At 37.8% G+C, this 21,669-nt stretch overlaps 1 protein-coding gene across 3 annotated transcripts in view; it reads right to left on the reverse strand.

Annotated features, from left to right (window-relative positions):
- Nucleotides 1-6,360: 6,360 nt before the first annotated feature.
- LOC149317584 (CUB and sushi domain-containing protein 3) overlaps nt 6,361-21,669 on the reverse strand; it is a 796,080-nt gene continuing 780,771 nt past the window's right edge. For all 3 annotated transcript variants that reach the window (XM_089517858.1, XM_089517859.1, XM_089517857.1), the window contains 4 exons: nt 18,769-18,881; nt 15,668-15,755; nt 11,288-11,423; nt 6,361-8,873 (listed from right to left, as the gene is read on the reverse strand). In XM_089517858.1, coding sequence (XP_089373984.1) covers nt 8,714-8,873; nt 11,288-11,423; nt 15,668-15,755; nt 18,769-18,881 — 497 coding nt within the window. In that variant the 3' untranslated portion in view covers nt 6,361-8,713. The remainder of the gene's footprint in view (nt 8,874-11,287; nt 11,424-15,667; nt 15,756-18,768; nt 18,882-21,669) is intronic.

Consider the following 21,669-nt stretch of genomic DNA (forward strand, 5'->3'; position numbering starts at 1 on the left):
TAGTTTGCTATCCTTTTGTGATAGAGAAAATGTGTGAGTATTTTACAGTTAGTTTCAACTCTCCACTCTTTTGCTTCTAGAGAAGAGCCAAGAGCAATAGTCAATCTTAGTAGTTCAAGTGGAAGGTAGTCCAGCCAAGGTATACAATGATTTTGTGAATGGTGCAAAGGTATTTTCTCCCCGGCCACTGGAGAACCTCAACAATTTATGTCCATGTACACAGTTTTCCTACAAGTACCTATGCCCTACTCTCTCAGCTTTGAGTGCATGAACCAGATAGATAGATAGATAGATAGATAGATAGATAGATAGATAGATTTAAAGAGTGATAATTATTTTTATTTTTATTTTTTAAAAAATATCTTCAGTCAAGTAAGGTACCTGAAAGACATACATTACAAGCTAACTGTAAGTGGGAGAGAGTTCAGTGAAGAAATTATTCTCATATCTGTGCAATCTTTTAAATCTGAAAACAGAGGCAAGCCTTGTAACACTCAGTTTATTTCTATAGCCAGAAAGCACTCATCTCTGAAGTTCCATCCAATTTTCATCCAATGAACCACAGTTCATCACATTCAGTGAAGCAGTCCACTTATCTGTGTAGCATTTGGAAGGATTAAGCTCATGGCAAAAAGAGGGTAAGTATGTTCCTTCTAGCCTAGTTGTACATGCTGAATCTGCATCCAACCCCAAACATCTATAAATCAGAAGCAGTAGGGAGCTATTTAGCCATAAGAGCTAAAGGAGTCATTTCAAATTGTAAAGGGGAGAGAGCCATTTCAGGTCAAAACATTCTTCAGCAATAGGAGATCTACCATTTTTTATTGCCAAGAAGAAGAAATGGCTTATCTACAGCAGGCTAGAAGCAAACCCTTACCATTCAGTGCTAGAATGAAGAAAAGAGGTGTGACCTGGGGAGGGGGGGCAAAGCTTTGGGATGAGTTTAGACCAGATGGTTTTAAAACCTCTGTGGGTCATATATGCCCATAGGTCAGATATATCATTGAAGCAAATTTGAAAGTCTTCTATTATAGTTGACTATATACATACCACACATACCAGGTAAATTCTAGAGGTAAACAAATGTCTCATTAGGTTGGATATCCTGCTCCAAGGATGCAGAGAGAGTGAGCAAGATTGTTTAATAGTAGGCACAATATGGATGCTGGTAGTATTCAATAATATCAAAATATTTTTATGCTTAATTGAACTCTAAGGTCTAAAACACACTGCGGAAATAACCCAGTTTGAGACCACTTCACTTGCCCTGGCTCAGTGCTAGGGAATCCTGGGAATTTTAGTTTATTGTGCACCAGAGCTCTCTGACAGAGAATGTTTCACAAAACTACAATTCCCAGAATTCCCTAGCATTGAGCCAGGGCAGTTAAAGCCATCTCTAACTGGATTATTTCTGCATTGTGTTTTGGACCTAAGTGTATTTTAAATAATTGTTACAGTCAGTGTTATATTCTATTGCATTGTAAACTCTATTATATTTAATGACTGTTGTGGTTAGTGACATGTGTGGTGAGCCTGCCTAGATCTATTGGGAGAGGCGGGAAGATAGAAATAAAAATTATTATTATTATTATTATTATTATTATTATTATTATTATTATTATGTTCAGTTATTGGGTTGAATTCAGTTTGTGCTGGAATACAACTTTTCATAATAATGGGGATTTAAATGTAAATTTTCCCACTAATTTCAGTTGTTCCAATTATGGTCCATACCCACATTACACAGTTATAACAATCTGATTCCATTTTAAATGGCATGGCTTCATCATACTGAATCATAGGATTTATAGTTTGGTGAGGTAGTTGGAATTCTCTGATACAGAGCTCTAGTGCACTCTCTAAATAGGAATAAAACATAACAAATAACAAATAGAAATTATAATTTGTGTGGTGTAGACACATTTTAAGCTAAATCTGGACCCAGTCTATTAAATCATTGCATTGCTATTTTTTATGAACCACTTCTATAGACTACGATGTATTTGTGGACAAGGATGAATGGTCAGAACTCATTATGGCAGTTACAAATGCTTAATCACAATAGTTTCATAGCTATGTAGTGTCTCCCAGCCAGGCTACCACAAGCTCCACTAACTAGGCAACAGTTGCTATGATCAATGAGGACTTGTTCCCGTCAATTGGGAAGCAGCTAACTGATGGTCTCATTCCCTCCCGTGAACAATCTCCAGTGTGAAAGGTGGAAGCAGGATGCCTATCACAATTCCCTCTTGTGCCAGAGATTGGTTGTGTGGGGTAGAGGTGGCAATATCAGGAGAGCAGACTAACTAATAATTGGGGATTGGGGGACTTTCACAGTTCCCATATATCACTTAAAGCAGAGAATACACAAGGATTGTGAATACAAACAAAGAATGGGTAAGCTAGAGTAACTGCATTAGTGAATTCTGTCAATATATAAATAAATAATAATTGAAATAAATTATGAGAGTAAATTTATTGTATATTTATGAGTATGAGTCTATCACTCTATTGTATATCCATTAGTATGAGTCTCACTTTTAACCAAAGGAAATCAACCTGATATGGCAACCACTGGATTTGAGCTTCAGCTCACTGCATGCATTCTGTTTCCTTAAAAAAAACTGATCACGTATAGGTACTGTTTCAGAAAAAGGCAGCACTTTTGGGACTTAGACTCTGGAGACCATTGTTCAAATCCTTACTGGGTCATGGAAACTCACTGGATGACATTGAGCAAGTCACAGCCTCTGAAGAAAATAATGGCAACCCCCCTCTGAACTAATCATACCAAGAAAATTTAATGATAGCTTTACCTTAACACCACCATGAGTTGGAAATTATTTAAAGACAGACAATAATAAACAGAACAGTGCTCTTAAGATCCCATCAGCAATACATATTTAGCCCCTGAGATTCAGGAGTCACATAAAATTACAATTCAAGGCCACTAAAATTAATTAAGGCCTCAGTTTTATAGCATTTGACAATAATGAACCTAAGCAGAAACAGGTTGTAACATTCATAGCAATCTATTGGACTGTCTTACTCAAAATATTCTGGGAGAAAAATTACTCCTATATTTTTAAATAATACTTACCAGTTTAGGTGCCTTTTTAATGGTGACCTTTACAGTCCCTGTGTTTTAAGGATTGATTTATTTCTGTCTGTATAATAAAAACACTCTTTTTATACACCACTATACTTCATCCAGAATGAACTTAATAGTACTTACAATTCTTTCTTCAGCTCTATAAGCTTTTAACACAGAGTATCAAGCGTTTTGATTCCCCAAAGATAGGTTCTTTAGAAGAAACATTTGTATCATGCAGTTATGGGGGGGGGGGGGGCAGGGACGTAGCTAGGATTTTGGGAAGAGGGGGTCCAGACTAAGTGCCACCATTATACTGGGGCTTGGGTGCAGTGGCACAGCGGTACACACCTTTCATTGTATCTAGCGGAAGGGGGGGTCCGGACCCCACAGACCCCCCCTTGGCTATGTCCCTGGGGGGGAACCACATAGGATACAACTGTGGATCAATACTGAAGTTTAAATGAAGAAACATATAACCATAAAACCCATTTCTTCATTAAATTATCTCACTCTGAAAATTATATTTACACACACACACACCCATGTTCTCCCATTGTATGGTGGGTAAATACGTGCATAAATGTTATTGCTACAGTCATCGTAATCCACTAAATGGTGGTTTCATCCTTCCAACATTTTTCAGTGAAAACCTAGTCCTTGTTACAGCTGATTCAAGTATCATTACATGCTGGGAATTGTATAGAAGATTAATTTCACATTTCACTCTTGCTATGTGAATATATTGGCTTGAATGCTGTTTTCCTAATTCCTGGGACATCAAAATGTTATTTATTCATTAGTAAACTTTTTCATGGTAGCACTAATCTCCCATGTGAGCATAATCACTCTAAAATTCTGCAACATAGGCTCCAACCATACATGGAGGGAGAAATCCCAGAGGTCCAAGCAGGATTCAGGAAAGGAAGAGGCACCAGGGATCACATTGCAAATATAGAATGGCCAATGGAGCATAGCAGGAAGTTCCAAAAGAAAATCAGCATGTGATTTATAGACTGTAGCAAAGACTTTGACTGCATAGATCAAGAAAGGCTATGGAAGGCCCTTAAAAACATGGGAGTGCCAACACATCTGATAGACCTAATGAGGAATCTGTATTCAGGACAAGAGGCTACTGTCAGGACAGAAAATGGAGAAACAGAATGGTTCCGAACTGGCAAAGGAGTCAGATAAGGTTCCATCCTATCACCCTACCTATTCAACCTATATGCAGAACATATTGTAAGGAAATCAGACTAGGACATGGAAGTGGAAGGAGTGGAAATAGGGGGAAGAAATATCAATAATCTGAGATATGTTGATGACACCATAATACTAGCAGAGAACCTCACAAACCTGGAACAAATACTAAGGAGGATCAAAGAAGAAAGTGGAAAGACAGGCTTATTCTTGAACATAAAGAAAACAAAAATAATGACCACAGAGAACTTAACACACATTCAAACTAGACAATGCAGAAATAGAAATAGTAAAAGAGTTCTCACATCTGGACTCAAACATTGATCGGAATGGGGACTGCAGCCAGGAAATCAGAAGAAGATTAAGAATGTTTGTTTAGATAGTTGGGAAATGAGGTTTAATTGTGAGTGATACTTCATGTTCTATAGAAGATATGGATTCTCCCCCAATTAAGAGGATATGCAGGTAGTGTTGAGAAATGCATAAAATATAAAAGGGGATTTTGATCTTGCTTGATCTGGAAGAACTCATCCCTTGGCTGTCAGCTTCTGTCAGAAATGCAGAATGGGTGTTGGTCTTGGTGCTGAACCTTGCAAGCTCCCCCCCAGGGTGACTATGTGCCATTCTCACCCCCTATGACTGGTGCTATGAGTGTCATTGCATAACCATGTCTACTTATACTGGTGCTTTAATGTTGTATCAAACTGTATCGGGAATGAAAAGTGTATCAGGGGATGCTCAGAGCATTACAGGCTCTGAAACTCACCCAAATTCTCCCTTTTGCATCCTCATTCCAAAGATGCCAAATGGCTGTCTATACATGTGTCTTGCTGTGCTGTCCAGTTTGTGAGTCTCTCCCTCTGAGGCGAAATTAAAGTGGTCAGTGTTGATCACAAATTCAATTGTGGACTTTGAAAAATCTGGAACACTCCAGAGTAACATCAAGTGGCTGGGTGCCTTGTTGTGACCTCAGAGAAAGTGATACGTTAGCAGTGGTGTTGCTGGGTGGTACAGTGGGATGTGTGGATAGACAGCCACTTCATGTTACTCTGGAGTGTTCCAGATTTTCCAAAGTCCACAATTGAATTTGTATTTTGGCTCGGAGTCATGAAGACAGGTGATGTGTGGGCAGAGGAAAACTGGTTTAAATGGTACATGTAGATATGCCCTTAGACTCTTATTTCTGCTTACAGGAATTTGCTTTGTTCACAGTGGAATTTTCTTTGTTCACATCAGTCACCATAGTCATTAAGACGTGTAAGGACATGATGGTACATTGCTCAAAATTCACAAAATTATGTAGAAATATTCATTTCCATTAATAACATATGAAAATGAATCATACAATCCATTTAATTAGCCTGCTTCCTCTTCCTAAATGAAGTGTTCAAGTTCATGAAGTTCATTCCTATTTCCAAAAGTAGTTTAATTTTTTTTAATTTTTAAAAATTTATCAGTATACCACAAAGAAGAAATAACTACAAATTCATGCACATCCCCCCAGCACTATTTGAATTTGGACAATGAATTTCATTCTTCTCCAGTATCCATACCTTGTTATGTTTCTACATATTTTCTTGCAAAGGACACACAATATTACAAAAGCAATTACTCATTTTTATTTTGTTTACATTGCACTGAAAATTTACATCATACTTTTACAAATCCCTTTTTTTCTCATAAAAATAGACTTCTTTACAAAAGTGTATGCATTAATATAAGAGGAGTAGCCAGTTGCAGAAGAAACAAGATTTTAAACAAAGTCTCAAATGTATTAACCTTAACATTAATGAGTGAATCATCATTATTGCAATCATTGGAACAAACAAGAATAAATAACAAACTGATGGTATAAAATATAAAAATGGCATTCTTTTAGTAGAAGACCGTTTCTGGACAGAACTGTATGAATTCTCAAAACAAAAGGTTGTAAAATGATTTGTAAGAAAATTCATTAAACACTATAGAAATCCAAGCAGCAATCCTGGGTACAATGATGGATTGGGTGGGGGTGGGGGAGATTTATTTTATTTTATTTTATTTTATTTTATTTTATTTTCTCTTTCTTTCTTTCTTTCTTTCTTTCTTTTTGGTAGGCACTCTCTATAATGTTAATAAAATTTGATTTTCACAGAGTTATTCATGTTTGGGAAAAGACAGTACTACCAGATAATTCACACCAGCAAATGTACAGCATTGATGAGTCCAAAATGATTTCATGCTATAAAAGGAAGACAATGACCTATGACAGAGAATTATTCAGACTGTTGTTTGATAATTCAGTTATAGAACTATAATCAAAATTGAAATTGCATTCTTTTATATGGGAATGAAATAAGTCTAGGATTACTTAAATCTGACAAAAGAAAGGAGGATTTGAAGAAATTGATTATTTTGCTTCCTGTAGTCTTATTTACATTGTACTGCTGCAGAAAAATAAATTCTAACTTAATAGGATTTATTTTAAGAACATAAATACTAATTTACATTCCAAAACAAACACACTTTCAAATCATGATAAAACAGGATTTTTGGAGACATAAACCAAAGACCATTGAAACTCACGAGAAAACTTATCATTGATGTATTGCAATGAGATTGGAACTAAACAGACTGAAATCTACAGGACCAATTCAATTTTAAACCAAGTACTTTGGCTCAACTGGGTTATGAACTGGATTAAACAATCTGTATTTAAAATATTTGTGCTGGCATAACTATTTGTAACCACAGTAATGCCAGTCACTCCTTTGGCAAAGTATTCAGTACACCCACTGAAATCACTAATTCCTGGCGGAGCACATTATACTGAGGCAAACATTGTAATTGCAAAGTTATCTCCTCCCATGGCAAGACTGATTACTTTTAATGGATGTAAATAAATACATATTTACTTATGAATTTCTAAAATACAGGAGAACCAGCATATTCTAATTCTTGAATGATACCTTTGTTGAGTTGGTTACAATTTGTTTGCCATAAAAATGAGTCACAGAATTAAGAACCAATTAAAGAAAATAGCTAATTAAGAATAGACTTAGATGCACTTCCAAAAGAAGAAAAAAACAACTACACAACAATTCCAATGCAGAGAATGGAAGAGCCTAAGAGATCTTTGTGCTCTGGAGGCTACACAGAACACCTTAGGGCTTCACCTTCCTTTTAAAGGGAGAGCAGATATTCATTTATATCGCTTCATGTGCACCATGCTGCCACCTCCACTGAAATAAATATGGAAGATCTGGGGAAGAGGAGACGATGCTCCATGGGTGCATTAGAACATTGCATGCATTAATGGATTAAAGCCTATATTTTAGTGACTGCAGCTTTGCTGGCTTTTGATCATACCCTGTGTACAGCATTTAACACAGTGTGGAAGCAGGACCTCTAATGCTGAAGAAATAAAGGTTTGAGTAGGATCTGAAATCTAGAAATTTCAGAACAATTAATAGTGGGGATTTGAATTCCTGCGTGGAAGGGGAAACAATAATGGGAATTTTCATAAATAGTCTTCAGCAACATAGACTGTTGCAAAGTTGCAAAACCCAGGTTAATTAATACAGCACATCTCCACTCTTTTGAAAGTGCTATCAGACTGGTGGCTATTGAGGAAAGTAATGTGATGAGTAAGACAAAAATTGGATCCAACAGGATGCAGGAGAAGGTAGCATGAAGTAAGCAATAAAGGATGAAAATGTGCAGGGATTTAAACTCAGGAAATAAAGGAGACATGACTTGTAATTATCCCATCAAGGCATAGAAATAATAGGTTATACTTTGCAAACCTAAGTCTATTAATGGTCACAGCATAACCTTAGAAACTGATAGGTACCAAGGCGCAGGGCAAGAGATATATAATGAATTTAAAAGGGAAGGCATAACTGGGAGAGAACAGAAACAGATTCCAGTTGTTGGGGGAAAGATGTGGTTTGTGACTGTTAAAGAGAAGTCAGTGACTCTTGCTGTTTCCTGTAAATATAACTCTTAATTCTACCATATATCATTTATTTTGTTTGTTTAAACCCAGTCCCTCTAGCATAGTTTATAAAGCACAGAAGTACTGATAGTGGATGCTCCTCCAATATATGCAAATATGTTTTATTTTTTATTTTAAGGTTTTTTTTTAGAATAGTCTCCTTTTTTAAAAAAGCAAATAAACTGAGTAAGCACTCATGGAGTGCAGCATACTTTCTGTAAAACACTCCAATGTAACCATGAAGTCAATATATTTTTTTTCCAGTTCATGAAAAAAGAATCCCACTCTTGTCTCTTTCGCCCGCATCTTCAGGAGATGGTGACCCAGGAAATCCTGAAAACTGTGCTTTAAATTTATTTAGTTAGTTTTAAAAAAAAATCAGTGAACTATGTGTGCACTGTGTTGTGTTTCAATTTTCAGATAACTGAAGTCAGGTCTTCACAATGTTATACCATTGTGCAAACTGTGTTCAAGTTGGGATCAAATCTCACAGCCTTCCCTTCGACAGACTTTGCATTGGTGTCATACATGGGATTTTCAAAAGCAGCTTGTCCATTGTTATTTTCATGTACAGAACAGCCTGTATACTGTGTTTTAGGTGCAGTTCTGGAGAGAAATAGAAAGAAGAACCAAAAAAAAAAAAAAAAGGAAAGGAAAAGGAAAAGGAAAAGGAAAGGAAAGAAACAGAAAAAAGAAGGGGGGAAGTTAAGGAAAAAAAACAACAGTGTATTATATATTGAAAGAATGTACAGCTTGATTTTCAAGGCAATTTTCAAAGATATAGCTGCACGAGTTTATTTCAAATCAGAAAAGGAAAGCACACCAGGAATCTTGTGGTTCCTTGATTTATTTTAATATGAGAAAACTTACAATCTGCTTCATCTGATGCACTGATGGATCTCTTATTTTTCTGCCTGTAGTACATGCAACAATACTCAGAATGGCAGAGAATTTTCCAGTGCCTAAATTAACTCACAAGGTATAGCTCAGTGACACTATCAAATGCTTAAGCAGGAGAAAGCTTTTCCACAGCTTTGTTAGAGCTTTTGTGAACATCCAGGACTGGAATAAAATGTTACTGAATAAAATGTTCACCTACTGATGATGCCCATTTCCTTGTATGAAAATCTAGATGTTGTTGAAGCATTGAGGATATCGTTAACCTGGGACCCATTCACACTACACAACTGCAGTGCTATTATTCCATTTTAGCTACCATGGTTGCATCATATGGAATATTGAGTTTTGTAGGTTAGGGACACATTGGAGCACTCTAGCTGAGAATTGTAAATGCCCCTCCCTAAATCTTAAAGACATTAGATCCTCTATGGTCTTGGAAGGTAAGCAGGATCAACCCTGGTTGCTATTGGATAGGAGATCACCAATTAATATCAGGTGCTGTAGGATACATTTCAGAGGTAGGAACTGGCAAAAACACCTTTGACTATTCCTTGACTAAGAAAATCCTATAACATTCATAGGGTCACCATAAGCTGACAAGTGACTTGAAGAACAAAGATGCATACACAAACTGTCATAGTTGTGTCCTATGGGATCCTAGGATTAGGAAACAAGTATGGCAGTTAAAGTGGAATAATAGCACTATAATTCTGTAATGATAATAAGCCCATGTACCTATGAGGGGAATGAGATGATTAGATAAGATCTCACATTGTTTCTCTTTTCATATGGTGATAATCTGAAAAAGAGGACCTCTGTAATGTGTGATGGATTCCCCCATGTAAGCCAGAACTTCCTTAAAGGAGTTCCTGTTTGAAGGAGAAAATGTCCTTGACAAATTCAGCATTTCAAAGATGTTGTCAATCTCTGCATATGAAGACAGTAAGAATAAATGGAGTGCGGTTGGGAGGGAACTACCCTGCTCACTTTCCCCACATATTCAAGTTCATACTATTTTCAGTTCCAGAAGAGGGCTTTATAGTTGTGAAGATTTGTCCTAGCAATACCTGCTCTAGATAACACGGTAAATCTGAATTAACTCAAGGGGAAAGATATTTCTAGGAAATAAACTTTCAAATGATGGTTGGAAAAGATCAAACAAAGGGCCACTAAGTCACACTTAAATATTTTGTATAAAGCTATCACTCAAGAAAGGACAATAGGATATACATATTAGTTTGAGGTTTGTGATGGCAACATAAATAATAGTTGAACAGCCAATGAATGGCAGTGGTGCAATCTCTCAGACTTAAAATTATTCTACACATGTACAGTCTGTTAAACTAGGTTGGGTACAAGATTGAATAAGCAAGAAATATGAGCCTTAATATTCTAAATGTCAAAAACAATGTAGAGGCTCTATATAAATTACACAGCAATGCATTGTCCTGAGATACACAAGTTTTGAACAACCTTGACCCTCTTTAGAGGGAATAATTTATAACAGTTTAAACAGGATGAAGGTATAGTACAGAACAATAACTTTACCTATCAAGCATCCCTGACACTTCTAAAGTAATGTTATGCATGTGTGCACAAGACTGGATGTTTTCCAAGGGAGTCCTAATTTATCTTGAATAGAATAATAGGAGGTACAAGCACTAAATAATTCAGTGTAAAGGTAATACTAAGAACAGGGCAAAGCTATCCAGGGTAAATAATGTTCCTGAATTTGATTGCCCCATGACTCCTCTCTGCTATTCTAGGAATAAGATACTGAAACAAATTCCCATTCTCAAAGAGATGAACCCATTCAGATCTCAAAAAGAGCAACTCACTTTGTTCTGTAAGCTACTTTAATAAGATTCACAACTACAGTTTGCTTTCATAACAAAATTTCTGATGTAGATTGTATTATTTATAGGTTATATCTCCAACCAAAGTTATTCCTTTGTGATATGTAATTTGCCTCCTTTTTATCTGTGTGCTATCTAGAGGAATTATTCCCCAATTCAAACTTCTCAAATTGCAATTACATATATATATATATATATATATATATATATATATATACATACATACATACATATAGTATATTATAAGTTTAGATTCTCACTTACCTTTGTTTATAAAGGTAAAACCCAAATCCTGCTAATATAAGGGCAAAGAAAGGCACAAGAATAGCAATGGCCACAGAACTGCTATTTGTTCCATGTGGTTGGTTTGATGAATTTGAGCCTTCAGACATATTAAGTCCTGGTGGAGAAAAAAAGTTATTTCTTGATGGGCTTCCTATTACGGATATTTATAATTCTGTTTTGTACATCATAGTGCAGTGAAGCAAGAAAATGTAACTTTGGCTCCTATAGGCCATACAAAATCAAGAGTTCTGCAACATTATGTGACTTTACTTTGGGCAATCAATGGCACAACAATCCTCATTTTGACAGATGTTCTCCTACCCCCCCCCCCACACACACATATATATATATAGTGATTGTAGTGACTCTTTGCTGTAACTTGCCACAACTGTCTACCTTATTACATTCATAAAGGTATCTGCAGTCAATTTTCCATTTGCAAAATTAACTCTTTCTTTATTTTGATAATGGGATATAAGTATTGGTATATCATGTGAAGGAGCTAGTTGTACATAAAAAGACAATCAGAGACAGGCAATAGGATTGCTAGGTATAAAATATTTATGAGCATTTGAATTGACCGATCTATTGTGGCTTTGTTTATCCTTTTGATTTGCTATCACCTTTGGTTTTAAGCAAATAAAACTGACTGACTCACTGATTGATTGATCAGATAAATAATATTGGGTAGAAAGTGGGACATAATGCAGAAATAGTATTTTCTAAAATTTTTTAAAAAAGAATCATCAAATACAGTCTGACACTGAATTATTCTTAGGACTTGAAAATGTCCAACCTAGATCTTGAATACTAAATAAATTATGCCGTCATAATTCCTTCCCTTTCCACTCATAATAAAATGAGAAATTCTTCCTGCTGGAACATAGTTTTTTTTGCGACAGATAAAATTATCATAGCTGAAAGGGATCTAGATACTTAAAAGGGGATTACAGCCAAGGCAAATAAACCCTCTTGTAAAATTCTACAGATTGGTCTAAACAGAATTCTATTACCTGAAAAGTGGAACACTTAACAACATACTTGGTACTGTGTAAGAGGAAAATAATGCAGTTAAACAGAAATGAGCTCCAATAATTTATAACTTATTTTCTTTTTGCTGCCTCACTTTTTTTTATATGCCTAAGGATGAAAGCAGTAATATTTTATTAGCACCAAGGGATTTGTAAGAACAGACTGATGTGGACTGAAAAGCAACACAGAGACATTTCAAAATGCACCCCCCTCCTCCATCCAGCCTGAATCATCATGCAGTTGAGCCTAGATATTTTAACATACACTGATTTGAGCAAACAATTATAATTTAGCTGAAAAAAGGTGGCTGTGCATGGAAATTGATTTATTGCAATATCTGTTTCCTTTTCTTCCTTCTCCAAATCTGATGAAATTTAAAAGCAATAAACATCTGGTGAAACATTTTCTGATGGCATACAAAAACATTACTCAAAAGGAGAGTTTGTTTGTTATCTAAAGATAACTGATGGTGCTGATTTACTAAAATAAGTGGACTTGTTTTAGGTTTAAGCCTGCAGGCTTGGCTTGTTTTCATTTTTATACTTCATTTGTATTATCATCACCAACAACTTATCTATGTGACTCAAACAGCAAATAGGAATTAGTTTTGGCTTGCACACTTCTTCAAAGTCACAAGCTGTGGTATAATGTTACAATTTTGCTGCAAGTCAGGATAATGCAAATGCTGCAAACTGCAGGGAGAAGCATTAGGTGTTGCTTGCATAGCACACTACAATTAAAGTGCTAATCTGGAGCAGGTTTTGCCATATGGTAGATGAGAGCAGAATGTGTCGCAATTATAAAGAGCTGGCTTGGGAGGTTTTAGTGGCACCAGCCTGCTGGCATTATTCATGATGCTCAAGCCCATGACCAGGAATATATTGCCAGGGATCCAGAGAGTTAGCTGGGATGAATGCTTTTCAGGTTAAAATAGTAGGGTCATTATTTATCTGATGGTTTTATTTATTTGAAGATTTATTTAATATATATTATGTCCATCTTTTTTCTAAATATATGTCCCCAATATATGCCTTTTCATTTTGTTTCGTGTTATCCCTCCTTAGTGTTTGCATTTGGTAAAACATTTCCCTAATATATAATTAGGTAAGGTTTCAGACAAGCATGGTGCTGCATCTGTACTCTATCATTTTAGTGGTTAATAGATTGTCTGGGCTCTTTTCACTTTAAGTTCAATCCTTGTTTTTGAAACAAGTCTTGGTCATATTGCTGAATGATCTGTTCAGGCAGCTGGAGAGAGGTAGTGAAACCACGTTGATTCTACTAACCCTCTTAGCAGCTTCCAGCAACATCACCAGCATTGTCCTTTTGCATGTTTCTATGGTTTGGAATATGGAAGCACCCATTTGTCTAAAAGTTCCTGGCTATAGTTTTGTTGGACCTTCTCCTCTGAGGTTTCTCCAAGATGTAGTTTTCAAATAAGTTGCCATGGTTTTAAGCATACAATGGAGGAAGAAAGGGGGAGCAGAGAAAAGAAATGTACGTAGCAGCATCTTTTAAGACTAACTGGTTTTTATTTTTGCATGAACTTTTGTGGATAAAAAAATCAGTTCTTCGGAAATGAAGCCTTAGGTACTGCATCCAAGGAAATGCTTTCATATCTACAAAAGCTGATACACAAATAAAAACCAGTTAGTCCTAAAAGGTGCTGCCACAATTATTTTTTTCCTCCGCCTTCCTTCCTCTTTTTTATGCTCCAAGATGTAGTATTCTTCTCCATTCTTCTGAACATCTGTGAACATTGCACAAAAGATTGGGGTGGGTTTAGTTGTGGATGAATATGAAATGCCTGTTTATGTTGTGCAAATCAGATCTTCCATAGGAAAGCCGTAATCAGTCCAGACAAAGCAGTGTATCTGAAATGCATTTTGTGTCTTAACTGAATTGTGGATTGTGCTTAGAAATGTTGGGAAAAAATAAAAATGGCTTATACAGATGACTGCAATAAAATAAACATGATTCTTCCTGTTCTAGTAAAATATGTAGATGAAGGTTGCTAATATTTAAATGACAACTCCCATGCATGAATGCATTAAGCCTTTGAATCTTTGGTTAGTCGTTGTCAGTGAAAGAATACTGGTCTTTTATTTGTCCCACCATTACTTACATTTTTATGTATCCATTGAAATAAGGTGCTTTTATTTAAGTGTACTTTAGTATCTTCTCTCACAACCTAGGTCTTGCTGACTTTAGCTGTTCTCAACCTATGGCTCATTCTCCAAATTTAGGATTTCACTTTTGTTGAAATGCTATCAATAACCCATAGCTGGGGTGATCTTTAGTGATACGTGCAACACTGTCACCTACATATGGTCACACATATAGCCTAGCAGCAGTAAAATTTGAGACAGGCAAACCCCCTTCTGTGTCTATAGCTTCAGTAGAAGTATTTTTAATAGACATGGATTGTTGTTGTGTGTCTTCAAGTTATTTCTGACATATGGGAACCCTAAGGCACACCTGTCCCCTCCCCTTTTTTTGGCAAAATTTGTTCAGATGAGGATTCATCTTTGCCCTCTTCTGGGGCTGAGAGCATGTGACTTGCTAGTGGGTTTCCATGGTCAAGGGATTTTGAATCCTGATCTCCAGAGTTGTAGTCCAATGCTCAAACCACTACACTACACTGGCTCTTGCTATAATTGGCTCCAAACACAATTGAAACTCACCATAGCAGACTAAGGGCTCGAACAGACAGGCCAAAATAAAGCTGCTTTGGATCACTTTGGATGCATGCTATTTAAATGACACATGCATCTTAAGACGCCAGAAGCAGCACCAAATCTGTATTCCAGTCCTTAGGCCTGGACAGTGGCTTTGGCACGGCTTCCAGCCTCTTAGGAGACATGCATCATTTAAACAGCATACCTCCAAAGTGACCCGAAGCAGATTTATTTTGGCACGTCTGTTTGGGCCTTTATTTACTTATTTATTATAACATTAAGATGCCCATAAAACAAATTCTTTATTCTTGTAGGGATACAAATTAAATACAATCATACAAGTCTTTTAGCAAGGAAAAAGACGAATACCATTTATACCATGTTCCTTCACTGGGAGTTCTGATGCAGTTAATGTGTGAAAGGGAGAGCAGATTCATGTAAAAGTGTGCAATTCTCCAGTTCACAATGCATGACTTGTAGATACATGCAAACCGGTTCTGCTTTTGACAACATCTGTGGTTGTGTGGCTTTGTGCACATAGAGCCAACTGGCACATGGACCTTGGGGGTAATCCCAACCCTCTTTCCATATACAGATTCCAAATGACAGCACAGGGTTTAAATAACACAAATCAATGCCTGCTGATTACCTAGTCTTTGAAGTCCAAATTGCCCATAATCTTTACCCTGGATAAATCCTTGAAAAACATAGGTAGCACCATCAGGCTCAGCAGAAACCTACAAAGACAATTTTAAAAAATGAACCACATTACACTGGATATACATATATTGGATAAAAATTCAAAAGCTGATTAGATTCAGATTGGAATGGGACACTTAAACTATTTAGCTCCTTGTACCCAATCTCTCCTTTTCATGGAGATACATTTTCTGAATAGCTGCACTAAAAATATGCAGGACATTTAAAATATTTCTGTCTGAATTGCCTTAAATGTATTTTTATCTTTATTAACATCTGAAATTATGATCACTAAAATGAAAAAGAGAAAATTTTCCTTTCAATGTGGCTGCTTTTCACAATTGTCACAAACAGCTACTTACAAAAGTGCATAAATAAAACATGGGCAACTTCAGAGCCAGAAAGACTTACGAAATTGTTATCTGAAATTACTTTTTGTTCTTTCAAACAGACACACACACAAACACATTCACTTTAAAAATAATATAGAAAGATAGGTAGGTGATGAATGGGCTGATAAATAGATGCTAAATATGGACAAGGGACAAGTCACATCACATGATGGTAGGCACTTGTGGATTGAAAAACAATCCATACTGGTGCCCTATCTCCAACATCACAATGAGACTGTCTTTCAATATACTTCCATGATTGACCATAATTGGGTTGTAATGATGTTAAAAAGTCAACATGCACCAAATTAAGCAATGCAAGTAGAAGTTAAGCAGTTTCTTCAGTATGCATTCCTGAACTTGATACTGGGTGTTTTGCTGGCTTACCCAGGAAATGATGAGACCAGACATGGATAACTGGGTGTAAAATGTGACACTTTATTTATTTATTGAAATCTGCAAAAATAGGGACGAGTTATCTAATGTGGGAGAAGCTGGGGCAAGTGGTCTTTCTCTAGACCACCTCCCCAGCTTTCCCCGAGGATAACCCAAAACTGGGTTATGCCCCAGCCGACTTACATCTGGAATGCCAATTTGAAATTTCTTCACTGAACTCTCATGACTTATGTGAGGGTTTATATCTCAGGCTAGCCCTAAGGCAAGTCTTTCCCTAGCCTTGTAATCATATGACCCAAAGAGGCAGTTTTGGAGACCAAATCTTCACCCAAAGAGCACACTATCCTGACATTTGATATTCACCAAATCTCATATCCCCCCCTCCTAATATCAGCTATGTGACCACCTATCTCAAACATCACACTGGCCAATTGTCCAGGTCACCTAACAACAGTTTGGGTAGGCAAAAATACCCTTGGAAAGTGGAGAAAATTCTTACTCGGCCCAAAGTGACCAGTGAACTCAGGCTGCTGAAGAGGCAGGAGGATGGGTCAAAAAATTGGCAAAGAGGGTGGTGGTGGTCAGCATTAATTAGCCTTAGCTCTGCCCCAATTCCTTCTCTATCATGGCACCACCACACTGTGACTTCCTTTACTCCTGGTCTCATTTTCCAGAGGCCAGGTAAACACATATCCCCGATTGAAGCTTTAGCGATCTGATGATGTGAATTCCCCATGACACGTGCTGACTGATGTGTTTACATAACCTTGTCTTAGTCTCAGACTATTTGTTAGTTACAGTGTTCCATAGACTGTTGACAGATTTATGGCTACAGTTAGCAAAGGTGTGGTGCTATGTGCCCCACGACATGGCAGGTGGTGTCATGGTACTTCTATGCCACTGCATCCAGATGATGCAGTGCCAAAGAAGCGGTGAAAAGCCATGGCACCAGTGGCTATGGCACCCTTTCCATGGTGCAAAAAGGAGCCGGTTTTTTGCAGCTCTTTTTTGTGCTATGGAAAGGCCAGATCGGGGCTGTGGCATGTAGTTGCCACAGACCCAAGCTGGCACTAAAAGGGGTGGTTTCAGGATTCCCCTTACGGGCAGTTTGTCAAACCCCTGTGTTAGCAACATTGCTACTGAAAACTAATAATTTATAGTATACTATTGTACAACTACAAATGATATTTCATATTTATTCCAGAGGAGAAAGGCTCAGGGGAGATCAACATTTTTTTTTTGTTACAGCAGATTTTCAATCACAGTGTTCTCATGACGTTAAATCTGCCCTTTGCCAGTTGTTCTTGTTAACTGCTTGTTAACAGCTAAAGGTGTTACCTGTTGTTGTCAAGCTGACTTCAACTTAGGGTGACCCTATGAAAGAGAGATGTCCAAGTCACCCCATCACCAACAGCCTGTCCAAGTCCTTCAGACTCCAGGCAGTGGCTTGCTTGATTTGAGTCTATCCATCTGGAATGTGGTTTTCTTCTTTTCCTACTGCCTTCTACCTTACCAAACATTATTGTAATTGCTGGTGAACCTTGTCTTCTCATGATAGTGGTAGTGCCATGGGTGTCTTTCTCCTTAGGTAGAAAACCATCTATCTATAGTGGTACAAACATTGCCACAGTAAGGGATAAGGACATTTATTAGAATAGCTTTTTCCCAAGTATTAATGATATCAAAGGGTTGTTCTGGTATATACAGATCAAATATTTTAACAGAATATCCAGAACATTGTCCTTATATTTTAACAACAACAAAGATAGCTCTGCAGCATTCTAAGGCTTTAAAAGAACATGACACTGAATAGGTTGCATTTTATGGTATGGAACAGGAAATCATGCAATCTTGCTATGTATATGTTAAATAACATGAAAAAATCCCATACTTTTATAATAAAGTGTTTTTGCAAAGAATCAGCAAAGAATCTGCCTTTAATGTATGTTAATACTCTCACTGCTCTCTCTCTCTCTCTCTCTCTCTGTCTGTCGCACACACACACACACACACACAATATATACAATATAAAAATGATTCTGTCTTTCAAAGCAGCCAATGACATTTTTCAGCACCATTTAGAATATCACTAGATTGTAGTATCAACATTTGTTTTTGCCCTGCCAGCAACTGTCTGTATGATGCTATTTTTCAGAATGGCTAATTAAACTTCCATTTTTAAAAGGTTTTTTTTTCCTGGTCTCATACACAAACCATCATTTCCTATTAAGACAGTATTGGATTTTGCCAGGACTGTACTCACAAAGCCATCCATTGCCCATTTTTCTTCCTTCAGTTTGTTCAGAGCCGTATGGGATGGTGCTTTAATGAGATATATATGGAGCATTAAACGGGCTTCTTGGCTTTTATATACCCCTGAAAAAATATAAAAGCAATTGATCTGTGCCACTTATAGTCTGTGTTTTTAAAACAAAGGAAAATAATGCTTCCTGTCTACCTCACATTTCTCCCATGACATTCATACAGGTGAATCAGAAGTTCAACTAAATAACTATTTGCATAAATATACATTAGGGATGGAAAGAATATCTGAAACTAACAACAACAACAATATTTATTTCTATCCCATCTTTGTGTTTTTCAAGTGTTGGGAAATCCTGATGAGGACAAACTTGGAGTCACAACCTTCCCACTTTGGGATATATTATGTGCAAAACTTGCACATGGCTTTTTTGTATGTGCAGAAAACAGAATTTTCTCTAATTTTTCAATGCTGTTTTCTGCAATGAAAATGCTGCTTTTTGAGCCTAAAAGCCCCAAAACACCACACACAAATTTTACACAATGTTCCCAACTATGGCATTTTCTGTGTAAGATAGACATCTTGTGCATAAAAAATAATATTTTTTCTCATAGGAAGAGGCTTCAGATTTTATTCATTCCCATTCCCATTCCTCCTCTATACTCTCATTCTCTTTTTCTCCTGTCATTTACCATCTTCCTCAGTTCTAGCATCAAAAGAGTGGCATCCCTTTGAACAATGAGAATTTCTAGAGAAGTCAGGTCTGGATATAAAGTCATGTGCCTTTATTACATCCCCTTTAGACTACTGTAATGGGCACTCTATATGGGATTGATTTTGGAAACTGTTCAAAAACTTCAGCAGTCCAAAATATAGCAGCCAAAATGCTAACTGGGGCCATTAACAGGAAATATATAACTCCCTTGCTGAAAGAGCTTCCTTGGCCGTTTCTGGCACCATTCAAAGAGCTGATTATGATCTATAAAGTCCTATACAGCTAAGGTTCAGACTATCTGAAAGATTGTATTTCCCTGTATGAACCCTGTCAGAGTCTTAAAATTCTCACAGGAGAGCTTTGTCTGTCTCTTACCAAATAGGTCATTTGTTGAAGATGTGCTTCTTTTACTGGAGGCAAAGACCTTCCCATTCAAACAGGCATTTAGAGATTAATTGATGGCGGGGGTTCTTTTTGTGGTGTGTGTGTGTGTGTGCCATACGTTTTAAAATTTATTGTTATGTTTTAAAATGATTTTACACTTTTAAAAAATTTAACAGTGTTTAAATACAATGATTTGTTAAAAAGTGCTTTACCTTTCCTATTATTGGTTTTAAGATGATAAAAGCCTCTTACAAACCACTTTGGGTCACATTTTGTAAGAAAGGTGTAATATACAATAAATAAATAAATAAATAAAAACACTATGGGCAGGATCCAAAATATGATATCTACACTTTAGCTTCAACTGAAAGTAGCACAAAAAGGTAGACATGACTAAGGCCCGTTACAAACGGGTGTATAGTATGGACTGGGTCCGTACTAGGGTTAGAAAGGGGCGTCCCTTCCGGATGCCCCTAACCCTAGTACGGATTGAATCTGTACAAAATGGCGGTGCCCGTTCCACACGGGGGCTGCCATTGCTACGTCACCACCGTGTCGCCTCCAAATGAGGTGGCGCGGTTGAGACGTACTGGCACCGTGCCAGGGCACATAGAGCGCCCTTTCTGCTCCAGCAGAAGGAGCTCCGAAACGGAGCTCCTTCCAGGATTTGCGTCGCTGGCGCAGCCTTTAGACGGCTGCGCCAGCGACGCAAGGCAGAAAGGGGCCAAGCGGCCCCTTTCTGCTTGTCCCTGCTGCCGTCGGGTGTCCTTGGGGCATGAAGCCCCAAGGACACCCCTTTCCAGGCCGCGGGGAAGCGACCTGGAAAGCGGCGGATCGGGGCCCCAGAGTCTGTTGTTCTGGCAGCTGAGGCCCTGCTCCGGTGGGGAAAGGAGCACCTACAGGCCGCCCCAAAGGGGCGGTCTGTAACGCGCCTAAGTTAAGTCTCACTGAATTCAATGAGATCTAGTTTTTAACTAGGGGGCTAAACAGACAGTCCAGAAAAGCCAACTTCTGGGTGGCTTGGGGGCATGGCATTTGTTAGCAATCGCAATAGCAAGTACATTTCTATACCGCTTATCAGTGCACTTAAGCACTCCCTAAGCGGTTTACAAGGTGTAAGCTAATTCCCCCCAACAATCTGGGTACTAATTTTAGCGACCTCGGAAGGATGCAAACCTGAGTCGAGCTTGAGCCCTTTCACTGGTTTTGAACTCGCAACCTTATGGTTTGTGAGTAAGTGGCTGCAGTACAGGCATTTAACCACTGCGCCATCAGGGCTCATTTGACACTGCACACTGCCAAGGCAGCTGGAAGACACCCAGCCAACCAGGTGAGGGGGGTGCAAGCTGCTTTGGAGGCATGGCACTTTGATGATGCACGCCCCTGGGGTGCATGGAAGCCAACCTGGGGTTACGCCAGGGCCACCTAAGGTGGCCCTTTACCAGCCCAAAAAGGAGTGGATCTTTTCTGCTCCTATTTGGGCTGGTGGCAGGGCAGATTGGGATCTGTCTGTCATGGCTCAAGATGAGCAGCTCCAGGGCAGTCTCAATCCACCTTTTTGGACAGTCTGCCTTGCCCTAACTTCATCTGGATCTAATATCTGTATATTCAGTTCACTGCATGTGTGCTAAACACAAACCCAGTGTGTTTCCATGGCTGAACTGGGATTCAAACCATGTTCTCCAGAGACATAGTCCAGTGCTCAAACCACTATACCACACAGGCTTTCCACACTGTTTACACACTGTTAAATACAGTATCATTCCTTGCAGTGTCCTTCTGTATAATTGTATGTGTTGGAA

The sequence above is a fragment of the Sceloporus occidentalis genome, unplaced genomic scaffold (genome assembly GCF_023333645.1).
Source record: "Sceloporus occidentalis isolate IW3139 unplaced genomic scaffold, rSceOcc1.0.p SCAF_3, whole genome shotgun sequence".
In the NCBI taxonomy this organism is placed as follows: Eukaryota; Metazoa; Chordata; class Lepidosauria; order Squamata; family Phrynosomatidae; genus Sceloporus; species Sceloporus occidentalis.